The 15102-nt window shown below is 37.6% G+C and overlaps 1 protein-coding gene across 2 annotated transcripts in view; it reads right to left on the bottom strand.

Annotated features, from left to right (window-relative positions):
• The window catches only part of Dhc1 (dynein axonemal heavy chain 1), a 344548-nt gene that overhangs the window by 173426 nt on the left and 156020 nt on the right, over positions 1–15102 (bottom strand). For both annotated transcript variants that reach the window (XM_083144626.1, XM_083144627.1), the window contains exons 28-30: positions 9756–9920; positions 5985–6137; positions 1246–1453 (exon numbers count right to left, since the gene is read on the bottom strand). In XM_083144626.1, coding sequence (XP_083000752.1) covers positions 1246–1453; positions 5985–6137; positions 9756–9920 — 526 coding nt within the window. The remainder of the gene's footprint in view (positions 1–1245; positions 1454–5984; positions 6138–9755; positions 9921–15102) is intronic.

Genomic DNA, 15102 nt, shown 5'->3' with positions numbered 1-15102 from the left:
GGAGCAATTGTATGGCAGATATAGAAATTGTGAGATATAAAATAACAAATTAGTTATGAAAATCATGAATAATTCTTTGGTTGTCTTGTTTATGTGTTTAATGGGTTTAGTCCAGTGTCAGCGTCAGAAAAAAATGAGTAAGAAGGTAGAGGAGGAGTGGAATATTTTCTTGGAGAAGTCACATTCAACATACCGCAAGGGTCATTCAACGTTGACCGAGTCATTTGTGCATAATAAATGGTAAATAGCTGGAGAATGATAAAACTGCTGGGGGATGTACCTTAAATCTTCTTGAGTATTGCATGTTCGCCCTGATGTAGTTGCCACATTTGCAGTTATGTCAGCAAAAATGGTGGCTGGTAGTGTGTCTGGTGGTGTATACTCAAATTCCTTGTAAAAGAGAACATGAAGCCAGGTGAAACTTTGAGAAGACTGCAAGCACAGTATGGGGAACATACGTTGTCATGGTCAAGGGTGTGCAAATGATGTCAACAGTTTGGTGATGAACGATAGTTGTTGATGAATGAATCACATGGACACATTCATCAGACTGGGACATGCAAAATGTTTTCATGTGGATTCTTTTGAGATACAGTCAGTCCAGTATTACTGCACATTGATAAAGGGTGGCTGGCATATATAGAGCCATTCGCAAGAAAAGACTGCGAATGTTGTGAAAATGACCAGCTCAATAAGGTCAATTTGACAGCAACAGCTCTCGCCAAAGTGCACTGGAGGTTTGGCCCCATGCTACTGCAGTCCAGACTTAGCCCTCAGTGATTATCAGATTTGTTTAAATTCCTTAAAGAGCATCTGAATGGTAAGGCATTTAAGGCAGATGAATCACTGATGAAAGATGTCCTGCAGTCGCTACACCAGCAGTCAACTTCATTTCTACTGCAAAGGATGCAGGGAAATGACAGTGTTGCCTGGATGCTCAGCCAGAATGCTTTGAAAATCTGCCCCAGTTTGGTATTTGTAGGACTTTCAATTTTTTCTAGAAATAAAATCTCATTCAAACTTTAACAATCCTTGTGCTATATAAAAACATTTTTTGCTAAAATAGAATTATCTAACTTTTTCATATTTGCTGAAAATGGCTGTCAGTGTACGGCATGTAAAACTGCATAAATTAATATGAATGTTTACATTACTTATTTCCCTTTAAACTGAATAGTAACAAATTCAAGAATTAATAACAGGACAGGCTTCAGTGTTACCTAACATATGGATATTTATACTTACTGGAATAACTTCCCCTTCTGAAGAAACTACAGCAAGTATTTTGTTGTACTCCATGTCATGAAACTTGACGTAGCGAGTGTTGTCAAAAATGGATAGGAGATGATTCTGAATGGTATGAGAGTCAGATGCCTGGCCAAGGATCTCCAGAAGAGCTGGGTCTGACACGAAGAAAAACCTTGGAAACATCATTCTCTTTCTTTCTAGATAACTGTAAAAGTAAGATTATTACATTATTTTCCCCATATATAGGTTTTACAGATTTGACAATGATCTCTTCTAGGCTAAGCATTAGTAGATAGACCAAACATCTTATTGTACAGAAGTAAATATGATTTGATTTTTGTTATTTAGCATTGCTTTTCTGTCACTTTTGGCTAATAACGATGATGTGGACGAGTGATGATATGATGAAACTGATGAAGGAATACTCACAAACACCCATGCCTAGGCTGGGATTTGAACCCAGGACCCCTGACATTGAAGCATGCTGCGCTAACCACTTCACCATGGAGGATGGCATACAGATTAATGATGATGTTTTCCATACATATTGATTTAGGTCAACTGAAGTAATAATAATAATAATACTCAAATGTTTATTATTATTATTATTATTATTATTATTATTATTATTAGGTAAATTAAACATTTGGGTGATTTAGCAGTCCACGCCTACTGAGCATCTACTGTTACATATTAACTAAATATGTCATTATTAGTCTCTATCCTCTACTCTACCTTTCACACATTTTAATTACTCTTTCTCCTCATCATCACTATCATTGTCATTATAATCACCATTATGTCATTATCAACAAGGTCATTTTCACTATCATTGTTGTTTGCATTATCATGTTGTATCTAAAGATATCTATTTGGCGGTTACGCAGAGATAGGTAATTAACTCTGATAAACTTACTTTCATTTTTCCGTGTAAATTTCTTTCGCAATCAATTTTGCCGCCCGTCTGGTGGTTTCGACAGGCATGTACTGTCTTGCTGCAGGCGGGCTTTTTTGCGAACGCTTGAGGTCCGTGCTTGGTTTCTTGTCATGGGGGAGGAGCAGGTTGGGTGCATATTCCTGATAGTGGGAAGCCAGGTTTTATTGAGGGCCCCGGGTTTAGTGTTGAGGTCGGCGGGCATGGTCACTATTGCATAAGTTTCCTTTGAAAACCTTTCCAATGTGGATTTTGCTTGCATGACTATTTTGGCTGAGTCTATGTTATGGTTTTCATCTATGAGGTGGCAGGAAAGGCCTGTTCTTCTCCTCCCATGTCAGTGGTCAGCATCATGCTCCTTGAGCCTATCATCGAGCCGGCGCTTTGTCATACATATGTACTTGCCTCCACATGTGCAGGTGATCATGTAGACACCACTTCTTGCATTGGGGTCAGTGTAATATCATTTGAAATGGGTTAGGTGGGAGGCTATGGAAAGAGGGGGTTGGTCTGCTATCTTGAAATTGTGCCTGGTTAGATCTTTTTGTATTTCTTTGGTCAGGCCAGGATGTCAGGGGAGGCCGATCCATTTTTCTTTCGTTTTTTCTTTCTGGGGGTGTGGCTGGTTCATTTTTCTTCTTTTGGTAGTGTTCAGGAGATGGAGGAGTTTCTGTTGGCTGTACCCATTGCTGATGCCAAGGGAGATGATATGGTTGAATTCAGTTTGCAGTCTTCGGGTTCCGAGGTAAGGTTGATGGCCCTCTGGAAGAATCTGATCCAAATGTTGTTTTTCTGTCGTGCAGAGTGACAAGAAAGTTTGTGGATGTATTGCGTTCCTGAGTTGGGTTTTCTGTAGACATTGGTCTTGAATTTGTCATTCTTTCTGCTTATGGCGAGATCCAGGTAGTTGTGTACAGAAAACCCAACTCAGGAATGCAATACATCCACAAACTTTCCGGTCACTTTGCACGACAGAAAAACATTAGGAACAACTTCTTCCAGAGGGTCATCAACCTTACCTTGGAACCTGAATACCTGCAAACTGAATTCAACCATATCATCTCCCTTGGCATCAGCAATGGGTACAGCCGACAAGAACTCCTCCATCTCCTGGACACTCCCAGAAAGAAAAAAAACAAAAGAAAAATGGATCAGCCTCCCCCGACATCCAGGCCTAACCAAAGAAATTCAAAAAGTTCTAACCAGGCACAATTTCAAGATAGCAGACCAACCCCCTCCTTCCATAGCCTCCCACCTAACCTATTTCAAAGGATATTACACCGACCCCAACGCAAGAAGTGGTGTCTACATGATCACCTCCACATGTAGAGGCAAGTACGTAGGTATGACAAAGCGCCGGCTCGATGATAGGCTCAAGGAGCATGATGCTGACCACTGACATGGGAGGAGAACAGGCCTTTCCTGCCACCTCATAGACGAAAACCATAACATAGACTCAGCCAAAATAGTCATGCAAGCAAAATCCACATTGGAGGTTTTTAAAGGAAAGCATGACAAGAAACCAAGCACGGACCTCAAGCATTTGCAAATAAGCCCGCCTGCACTTGTGAACAAGCGCTGCTCCATGAAAGCAGACAACGAGAGCGGGAACCACCGGTTACAGCACCAAAAACCCCGTTGTGCAGTAAAAGAAAGAAGCACTACGCCCCCACAGGAATGGCAGAAAGTGTAAGGACTATGTCAACTAGCACCACCACGAGCACAAGTGTAAGAAGAAGGAACCACGCCGCCTGCAGCAACACAGTACACGCCTGACGAAGCCAAGAGACGGGTGGCGAAATCTATTGCGAAAGAAATTTACGCAGAAAAATGAAAAGTAAGTTTATCAGAGTTAATTGCATTATCATGGTCATTTTAATCACTGTCCTTAATGTTACCATCCTTGTTCATATAAGGAACATCATTCTTGTTACTGTCATCTTTATTGTTGTCATAATTGCCATCTTCATTAAATGAATAATTTATTTCAGAACCCCCCTATCGACAACTTCTGGCGGAAACTATATTTGTACAATTTCACATAGCCCTTGTCAAGATGCTGAAAGTAATCATGCAACCATGTACCTAATGCTGTTAAGTATGCAGTTACATGATCGATTTCCGCATTATATGATGCATCTTGGCAAGGGCTATATGAAACTGAACAAATATCATTTTTGCCAGAAGTGTTGATGGAGGGTTTCTGAAATAAATGATTCAAATATTGTCACTCATTATTATTGCTGTGTCATTGTCAGCAATAGCAACATTAATACTAGAGTTTAAGCGATGCTGCTTTTGCAGGCATTACAGGCCGCAAACGTCGGCATCTCCTTCAGCACCGCCCGCCATGCTTCTCCCGATCTCTCGGCTGAAGATCGAAATGAACGCATGGTATATAATTGATATACTATCCCCAGTGTTTCAGGAGTAGTTACTAGAACCCCCCCCCCCCCCCAATGGGAATTTTTCAAATGCCACACTGCTGTTACTGATGTTGATATTTGAAAATGGAAACAATTTCAATTAATTCAGAATATGTACAAAGTTTTAAAATGTAGTTTTTAATATTCATAATTTCACATAAGGTAATTTCATAATCAAAAAATTCATTTCTTCCCACAATGTTCTTGCTAAAATAATGAAAGTGGTGCATTTTGTATAACTTGCAGAATATTTAGATTGAATAAATGTTACACTGCATTTTTGTGGAGCTCATGAGTGTCCTAGACTATTCAAAAGTATCGGTCTGTATCGGTGATTAAATTCGAACCAATAGTTCCTGATATAAAAACCATGGGTCTCGACTGATACCAATACATTGGCATCAGTATCAGGTCAGTCCTAATTAATAGTAGCAGCAGAGTAGTTATTACTACAGACATGAAGTTTTAGTTTTATTTTTCCCTAAATTTCGATGTTACTTTTTACTGCAATTTGGTGTAATTTTTTGCAGTTTATGACAAAATTTAGTGTTATTAATTTTAAGTGGGTGGTTTTTTTTAAATGCATTTTTACTGTTCCTTCTATGCTTATAATTTTCACGTTGTTTTAGTTTTGGAAAATTGAGAAAAATTTTAGTTTTAATGACAAAAAGAATAAATTTATGACCTACCTTTGTGGGAAATGGCCAAATTTCTACCATTTGGAAAACTATTTCAACTTATCAGCCACTAAATATGAAATATTTATTGAATGATATCACCCAAATCTTTGAATACAATCATACACATCACATTTCCCTAACAATGCCATAAAATCCCTCTGCGAGCTCGAAATACCATTTTGGTATTGCCCCCTAACCCCCTCCCCTGTAACACAACAATGCTTCTTCCTGAAAATTTTCCCAATCCCATGAAACTTCCCTTCTGGAAAGATCTCACAGCGAATTCCTTTTTCAGGATGAGGTTACTCTGTCAGTCATGTCTGCGCCAAACTGCAATAAATGCATCATGATATTATCTTTTGAATCAAACTTTCACCAGCTAAACTAGAAATGACAGATCTAATAGCTCTTTAGGTAGTTCTCTTTCAACAGAAGAAGTGTTATCCCCAGTTTGTATTGCATATCTCGTGATGTTTTTCGCATTAAAGTGCTTGCAAAATTAGTGTTATTTCGTGATTCTGAAACAAAAACTTGCCTCCTTTACCTACCCAAATACATTTTAAACATTTTATTTTGCTTTCCTCAACTTTTCGGTGTTGTTAAAACAAAAACTTCACGTCCCTAATTATTACTATTACTACAGAAGAAAACATTAAGAGGAAAAAATACTATTAATTCATTTAACTTGGTACTAACCCACTGAGCGACTTTTGGCAGAGTTCCAGCTGTTCCTGTAGATGAGGTAGGAGCTGCTTCAGCATGTCATCACCCACACAGCAGGCAACAACACCTGGTGTCTCATGAGCCCTCTGCATAATCTTCTGCCAGGATTTGTCTATCTTACTAAACCTATCATGAGATAAGAAGAGAGCACTGGTAACTTCCAGATAACATAACGGTGGACAACTTAATAACAAAAACACTCAAGAAACTGCTATTCTTTACAGACTGTTGCCGTAAATTACTGATAACCATTCACAGCATGTGGAGGACATGACATGTAAGTAAAATGTAACCTTATTATTATTTGATTTTTCTTCACATTAATGGTACAGTTGAATATTTTTATGTGCAAAAATATAGCATACTGGAAACTAGAGGAAAAAATTAAACTAAAGTTCAAATCACCAACCCTGGGACCTTCTGTAAACAAAACCACATGCATGCAGAAAGCATTGCGAACTCGTAGAAGTAAAATAATCCACATGAAAATTCAGCGTTGTTACAGGATTCATTACGTAAGGTATATCAATGGCCAATTTGTAGTATGGGATATGCTGCCGCAAATGATGTCTCACTTTAAACCCAATGCTCTTTCTTTTGTACAGAGTGATCACAAAGTCACATTATCCCCTATGTATTACATAGATGTTAGTGAGCACAAAGTCCCATTACCCCCTATGTATTACATAGATGTTAATGAATTGTTGTTTCTTATTGTTGCAGGAGCTACATCTAAATCATGGCTGATGAGTCCACTTACACCATGGAGGAACGGATCGTCATGAGCACGTGGGCTCACGAACGACCCCATACAGGAAAATCAATAAGAGATATTCAGCATGATTTCACTGTAAGGTTCCAGAAACCTTCCCCACCAAAACCAACAATTTTACAGTGGGAGAAAAAGCTCTTTGCAACTGGTTGCATAAAAGATAAGCCCTGCCCAGGACGACCATCAACACGACTGGAAACGTGTGTGGAGGCTGCAGCGTCTGTCGAACGTTCGCCAAAAAAGTCCATTCGTAAGCGGTCACAGGAATTGGGAGTTCCATACTAGACATAAAAACATATAAAGGATTTGAAGTTAAAGGCACTTAAACCTTAGTTTGTAAACGAATTGAGTGATAATGACATGCAAAAACGTCATCAGGCTTGTGGGCGAATGCTCAATGTCTTTACAACTCTTCCTTCATGGGGTAAAGTGTTTTTCTCGGATGAGTGTGTGATATATCGCAGTGCAAAAGCAAGAAACATTTATTTCTGGAGTAAAGAAAACCCATATTTTTATGAAGAACTTGAACACAACCCACCACATGTCATGATCTGGGCTGCAATGTCTGCAACCCACTTGGTTTGAATTTGAATTTAAACTTTTGGGTGTGTCAGCACTAAGGCTAATTTGCACCCGTCACATTATACGGGGTCTAGCCCCTTATCGTTACACATAACAACTCTAACGTTGCATAACTAAAATCATAAAATATTCTGACTTTCGTTAAAAGCTGAGGCTGTAAAGGAGCACTCAGCACAAATAAGGACAAAACACAGACAACACAATCAAAATTATACTGGCCATTGGGCCAGTCGCCAGAGCCTCGTTAGTCTGCAGTCCAGGGTGTACTGCCTGGAAGTGAGGTTGACTATTGGGTGCACTACGTGGAAGGAGCACCCCTTACACCCGGCAACCCACTTGGTGGGTCCATATTTCTTTGATGGTGCTGTGAATCAAATGTCGTATCTCACCATGTTACGTGATTGGTTTATTCCACATCTGCAAGAACAGGGACTGCTCGGTCGTGTATGGTTCCAGCAAGATGGAGCACCAGCCCATTATGCTATTGATGTGAGGGAATATCTGAATGAGGTATTTCCTGATACATGGATTGGACGTGGTTCTGTCCATTTGCCTGCACCTTTGGGGTGGCCACTCCGAAGTCCTGATCTGTCATCTTGCGACAATGCATTATGGGGGTTCATTAAACAGAAGGTTGCTGCCACACGTTACGAGACAGTTGACGAACTTAAGGATGCTGTTCGACGTGCATTTACTGCCATCACGCCAGCAATGTTGAGGAGAATTTCCCATCGTACATGGCGGAGAATCATACTCTGTTATGAAAACGATGGTATACACACAGACACTCTGGACTAAATCATAACAAATAGTCACACTACCTCCGAGTTGTCCTCTGCCATGATCTCAAATTAATACAATGCGACCTTCTATGATGATGTGGACACGCGATAGGAGGTAATGGGACTTTGTGATCACTCTGTACTTATTGCTTCACCTTTATGGTTAACTCTTTGCACCAGTAATCATTTCCCATAAATTTGGCTTCTTTCTTGCATGCGAATTGAATATATTTTACTTGCATTTTTTTAGACAAAATGATATAACATGGTAATGTATATTTCTAAGGTTTGATATAGATAGGAGTGTATTTGAAATTTGTTTGTAGATTTTATGTAAATTGTATCTTATGTAAATAAAATATATAATGGGCATAAACAGCCATATCCAATGCTGTAAGTCCAATAAATATATTGATGATGATGATCAAAACAAGACAAAGAAAGTTCGTAAATTTATTGCGGTTGGAAACTTTGACAAGCATCCTAATAATGATTTTTGTTCCATCAAATATAGTGCACTTCGTAAAATAACTTGGTGACATGGCAAGGCAAGATAAGTGTGAACATTTTGTAGGAACATGCATTGTAACTTTCAATGAGCTTAGAGATTTGTGTACATAATGATATTTTATAACATTGGTTATTTTCTAAGAATAATCATGTGAACAGCAAGGAAGTAGTGCCACTTTCAAGGGTCTCCGTGTTCAGTGATACATCGAATCGATGAGATGGTTTGTTTACAGAAGGTCTCAGGGTTGGTGATTTACACTATAGATTTATATATGACCCACTTGTTCAGTTCTCCAAGGGGGAAAGCTAAAACCAGTATCATCACCTCTATAATTCTACTGCTGTGTATTGATGTTATCATCATAGTGTTAATATTATTGGCCTGTTATAAAGATGTTCTGGATTCAATTTCCAGTGACCGCACATTTCAACAGAAGTTGGTAGTCTGTAAAAATATATTATTAAAAAATTCTATTTTATCTTCCTTGAAATTTTATTTGGGTCGGGTTTTTATTTCTTTGCTGGGATATAATGACATTACTTTCCATCATACTTGGTCATCTCTTTGTGTCTTTGGGGGGTGGGGGGATAATACTTATCCATTAAGTCTAAAAATGAAGGAAATTAATGTAGAATACATTTCCGTTCTAACTTTAAAATGGGCCAACATGTGTTCTAACTTAATGAAAGTTAACACAGCCAACCCATGAATTCTAAGATATTCCACACACATGGGATGGGATTGGGAGAGGTCTGCCCTTAACATTTTTTATGTCAATATTTAGATATCCTTGAAAAGAAATAGTTCCACAACATTGGAAATGAGATCTGGTATCCACTTGTTTTGTTTTTATTACTTTTTTTATGATAAGATACATAATTTACATCGAACTACATAAACAATATCTTCACAACAAAAGTAGACACTAAAAATATATATATATTATCTTCTAAGTACTAAGCTCACTTTAGTTTTAGAAATACTAACAACATGAAAAACATGTTTGCATCAGCAATAGAACCAGAATAATCTATTTTTGCTAAAGTAGTGAAGTGTGCATATATCTCTGCATCACCTGCACAGAAAATTGTACATACCTTTTAGCTTCCTTAGGCAATTGTTTAGCAATGTCACCACCCACAAACACAGCTTCCAGATATACCCACATGTTCTGAACCAGAAGCCATCTTTCAAGGATCTCATTGGTGTTTGAGAGGTCTGACACCCACTGCTGGATCTGCTTTCTGAATGGAGCATTGTACCTACAATGAACCGATTTTGATCATATTGAAACAGGGTGGCTATTGTGGGCACAAGATTAAATTATAATTTTGGGTTTTCCATAATGAATTTCCCACATCTCAAGGACAATTTATTGGTAAAACAATCCCTTCTCCTACTTTTGAAAATATTTTTTTTAGATCTTTATACAGATCCAAACCATTTATATTTAATTGTACTTCATGTTTAGAGTAATTTTCATAGTCTGAGAATTAAACTCGTAATATAACAACACTTATTAACATCTCTGTTGGAAAGATGGTTAGCGTAATACACAGTGAAGCAGGGGTCCTAGGTTCAAATCTTTACTAACATACATAAATTTCATTGTATTTATTATTTCATGAATTCTATCATGCATCCTCATTGTCAAGAATAATCTAGTTGTCCATATTTGTACATGTGCGAATTACTCATTTAAGTAAATAAGTATTTAATAAAATATAAAAAACCGTTTACTTACATTATGTGAGTATGTTCCATTTGTAAAAGCAATGTTTCAGGAGTCTACTGCTCCCTTCTTGAGGCTCCTTCCTTGGCACGTATTATTGCATGTAGCAAGGAAGCAGCTGAAGAAGGGAGCGGTAGACCCCCGAAACATTGCTTTTACAAACGGAACATACTCACATAACGTAAGTAAATGGTTTTTATATTTTGTTAAATACTTATTGTTTAATCTTGTTGTGTAGAAGAACTACTTAACTCTAGAAAGCTAACATGTCCTGTGCCAAACGTTAAAACCAACCGTTCATCTGCTGGACTACTAATTTTCAGACTCAAAACACAGCATAAATTTTGCAAAACATATTTTATTTAATTTAATGAAACGTCACAACGAAAACTGTGTTTTTGTGTTTGTAATAACCATAGACTACAAGAGAAATAAGATTTTTTTTATTACAAAAGTTAGAATTTACTTACAAGAGACATGAATAGCATGCAGGAATGCAAAATTACATTTTTATAAGTCTTGTGTGCACTCAAAGTAACACCTTGACTGGCGTTCACCACACATAGCTTTGGAGCAATGGCTGCAGAAGAATCTGGTAATCCCCTGCTTGCTTGAGGAGCTGAATGCACAAATTTTCCTTCCTTGTTGTTGTTGAGCAACTGCATTCGTTTTTTTGCATTTCCACATTCAAGACGTTAGTAAAATCTTGCAAAGTTGTCATGGAAGTTTTGGTGTATGTAGAGACTAATAATTCATCCACGAGATGATGCAAAATTAAAAACACACTGAACGCTTGTAAAGGAGACTTCCCCGTCAGTCTCTCTCTGGCCCAAATCAAGGTAGAAGAGACAGGAAATGGAAAAGTTAAGTGGAAGGGGGGGAGACAAGAAAACAGCACTACAAGTGTAGTCTGCCAGGTGACATGTTAGCTTTCTAGGGTTAATAATATTATAAGCAAAACACCAACAAAATATATAATGATCATTGAAAGTTTATGTGTTGCTTGATATGAAAGTTGAAATCTCTTACAGCTGATGTTATTGTCTTCTTTGCTCTCTTTTGATATCCTCAAAAATACTCAAGACATTCCAAAAACACTGGAGGAGAATGGAGAAGACAATGGAAGAGATGCAGTACATAATCATAAAACTTTATAAAAAGACAGGAAAAAATATGTAAATCTCTCAGTCCCCGAAGATGCAAACATCTGTTTAATGTGGAGAAAAATGTTTGTCTCAAGGACACATGCATGCATCCATGTTTACAATATTTTTTCCATTAATTTTGAGACAAATATGAATTATCTATGACAAACACACATTATAATGTTTATGAATGTTTCATTGAAAAGTGCTTAGCTGAATTTTTCAGCCTGTTATGAAACTCAACAAAACTCTGCTGCACAACAGCCATCTGTGGGCAAAACCCTGCCAAACTCTGGATTTTGATTGGTGATGTGTAATCAGTGCATCACATCCCATTGCTAATGTAATTTGGCTTTCTAGGTGAGAGTTTATAATAATTTACTTCAAGTACCTTTCCAACTGCCTTCACTACACTGCGTGCATGCTGAAAGTTCGAAGTTTTCACTAAGGATCACTCACACCAAAGTTGAGAACACCATCCACTTCTCTACACAAGAGACCACATTTAATTGCTTCTAAAAATTGATTGAATTGAAAATTGTGGGTGTGTCAGCACTTTGGCTATTTTTCACCTGTCATGTTATACAGGGGACCAGCTCCTTACCATAACTAAAAGAAAACTGTGTCTAACTAACTCTCTAGCATTCTTAAACCCAAAAGTTTATGGCTGCAACACAAGCCTTCCATCTGTCCCTATCCTGGGCAAGATTAATCCAATCTCTTCCATCTTTACCAATTTCCTTTAGGACCATCTCAATGTGTCTGAGGACCAGGGACGGTGACAGGGGTGCCTGTGCCCACCCGATTGCCCACCCAATCATATTCAATAAGTACATATACTCGGGGATATATGAATGATTAAATATTTAAGTGTAACCTGGTGTTCATAACATATATATTTTACTTGTGAATATTATCTATGCTGGAAATGTTCACATATTATCAATCCATAAAAAGCCACTTTTGTCATTGTTGAAACAAAAGCTGTGATCAAATGAATACATCCATGTTTAAAAACAGTTAGTAGGCTTAGGAGTCTCAAAATTGTGCAGGGTATGATCAAGATTAAATTAGGATTTAGGGTGAACTTGAGGACTGCAGCTCCGGGCCTACACTACGTATATATACTGCTGGACAAAAAAACCGGACACCTTAATATTTGACATCTGAATTGCAATTACTTATAAATTAAGCTCTCAGTTTGGTAGTTTTCTGTAACTTTCGTTTTTGTTCTAATTTAACTTATTAATGAATGTAGAACATCCTCAAACTTTGTTTTCTGTTGAATATATTTCCAATAATTTAGTTAGCCTTCGAATCAGAATTTATGCGTTGTCACAAAAAATGCAAGTGTCCGGTTTTTTTTTTGTCCAGCAGTGTATATTCCGGCCTAGCTATGGTTGAAATAATCTCCAAATAAACAAATCTAAACATCATCTTAGCGTTACTTCCTCCAGCAACCCAATAAATTATTTCGACTTTTGAATTAATACAAGTATAAGAATAATTTAATCAAGAAGACTCAGTTAGATGGGCAGGCCATGTGATACGAATGGCAGAGGAAAGAATATTTTACGGGATTCTTGTTGGGAAACTTGATGGTAAGGGACCAGTAGGAAGGCTAAGACGAGGATGGAGGGATCACGTTGAGATGGACCTAAAAGAAATCGGCAAGGATGGGAAAGCTTGGATTGACCGGACGATCGCGGGGCGTCTGTTGGTCGATCGCAGTTATCTATTGTACGAGTAATTATACGAATATACGTTATTTGAATTCAACTTCTATAATGTATAATGGCTGAGTATAGGTACAAATTTTTGCAAAGATTAACAATTAATAGTAGCTCACTGCCTGTTGTGACAATAAAAAGTAGATCACTGCTTGATTGAAGTTGGACATGCCTGCTATAGAGTATAATATAATTTTAATTAGCTCTGCATTGAAATTCCAGAAGCGTCCCTTTTTTTTATTACAATTTTTATATACCTGTCATCTTCAAACATCAATATGGTATACGAAATATCAACTTTATATTCGTTCTACTAATAAGAAGGAATCACCACAGAGAATCACAACAATCACTACAATACCGAAGTGAATAAATTTTAATAAATCAGTTATATATGGAAAAAGCTACAGAATTATTCAATTGCTAATGAGTGGCTTATCCTATTTAGAAATCCTCGTTCCACACATAAATTTTGTCACATGAATCAGCCGAAAATGTCAACAGAATCTGTAAGTAAAGAGAAAAAGTTATGTCACGAAGTATATAGAATACGATTTTGTTACTTTGTTTCTAAGCCCACTTTCATGCTCAGATAGGCTAATCGGGACTAAACCTACAGTTTAACGTGTAGTCCAAACCAGTGTGCATTGTGCTTCCACCAGAGGCGGGGGGAGTCAAACACAGAACATCTTCAATATAAGCGACAGCGTGATGCCATTGGTGAAAAATATACAGAAAGAACTCGCACCAAACGTGGCATTTTATCACCACAGAAGATGCGTCTATTTTAAGAGGGTGATTGCCTGAGACAAATATTTGAGACTTTCGGAAAACAACGTCATTGTTCACGGAATTAGCTGCCTTGATCCACTAATGAAACGCTGTGCGATTGAAATTACCACCTCAACTTTCTAAGAGGTTTAAACTAATGAAACTCCATTTTTGGAAGAGTAAGTTCTGGTTGATTTGTTTTATTGTAAGTCATTTTTCTGCTAATTTTAATAATGACGACGTTACAAGGTTCAATGGTGATTAGATGAAAGTAACGAAGGGGCGAAAACAAACACACGCTGACACTCAAAATACAAACCCTCATAAATTATTACTTTGACAGTGGTTCCAGGCGCCAGGGACTCGTTGCCCTGAAAGAATAAAGTTTCCAGGGTATGCTGCACAGGATAGAGGTTGACATTCTAGTGTGTTCGAAATGGTCACGCCATACAACCCAATGAAAAATAGATGAAGTATTACTGGTACGATGATCAACTTCGATGAATTCCTTGTGTCCTAAATCATTTTGTTACCTCAAAAAATATGTTCATGTAACCATACGTGTATTGCTTCTCCCGCATTAGTAATATGACAGTTCTTCAGAAAACGAATAGCAACTTAGCTAATAATCTCTTAAATTCTGAACAAATTTCTCAATCTTACTTGTATATTACTTATGACGAGTGATATTTTGTCAAAATAGCCTTTCATTAGCCTAGGGATACTTAATGGACAATGAACAAATAATTTGTTTTCCGTGTGTGTTTTAAATCATTCCTAATAAGACGTTCATTTTAAATCCAAACATTCAGTGGCGGCGATTAGGAGGAGCGGGAAGTGGGGGATGCAGTTCCCCAGCCACATTTTGCCACTTTTGGCCCCCGCACTATGGCCTCTTTATGCTAAGCCTTTTCTACCAAGAAAACGTATATTCAGGGTTGCCCACAGGGGGGATTATGGCGCAAGCTGCGCCATCAAGATTCTTTGGGGGATTTTTTCCCTTCAAATAATGTAAAATTGAACATTTATATATTTTTCCAAAATACAGGTAAAAATTTTACAACTT

The sequence above is a fragment of the Lepisma saccharinum genome, chromosome 23, assembly GCF_977018435.1.
Source record: "Lepisma saccharinum chromosome 23, izLepSacc3.1, whole genome shotgun sequence".
Taxonomy (NCBI): Eukaryota; Metazoa; Arthropoda; class Insecta; order Zygentoma; family Lepismatidae; genus Lepisma; species Lepisma saccharinum.
Note: the sequence above shows the minus strand (reverse complement) of the source record. Positions and strands in the feature narration are given on the sequence as shown.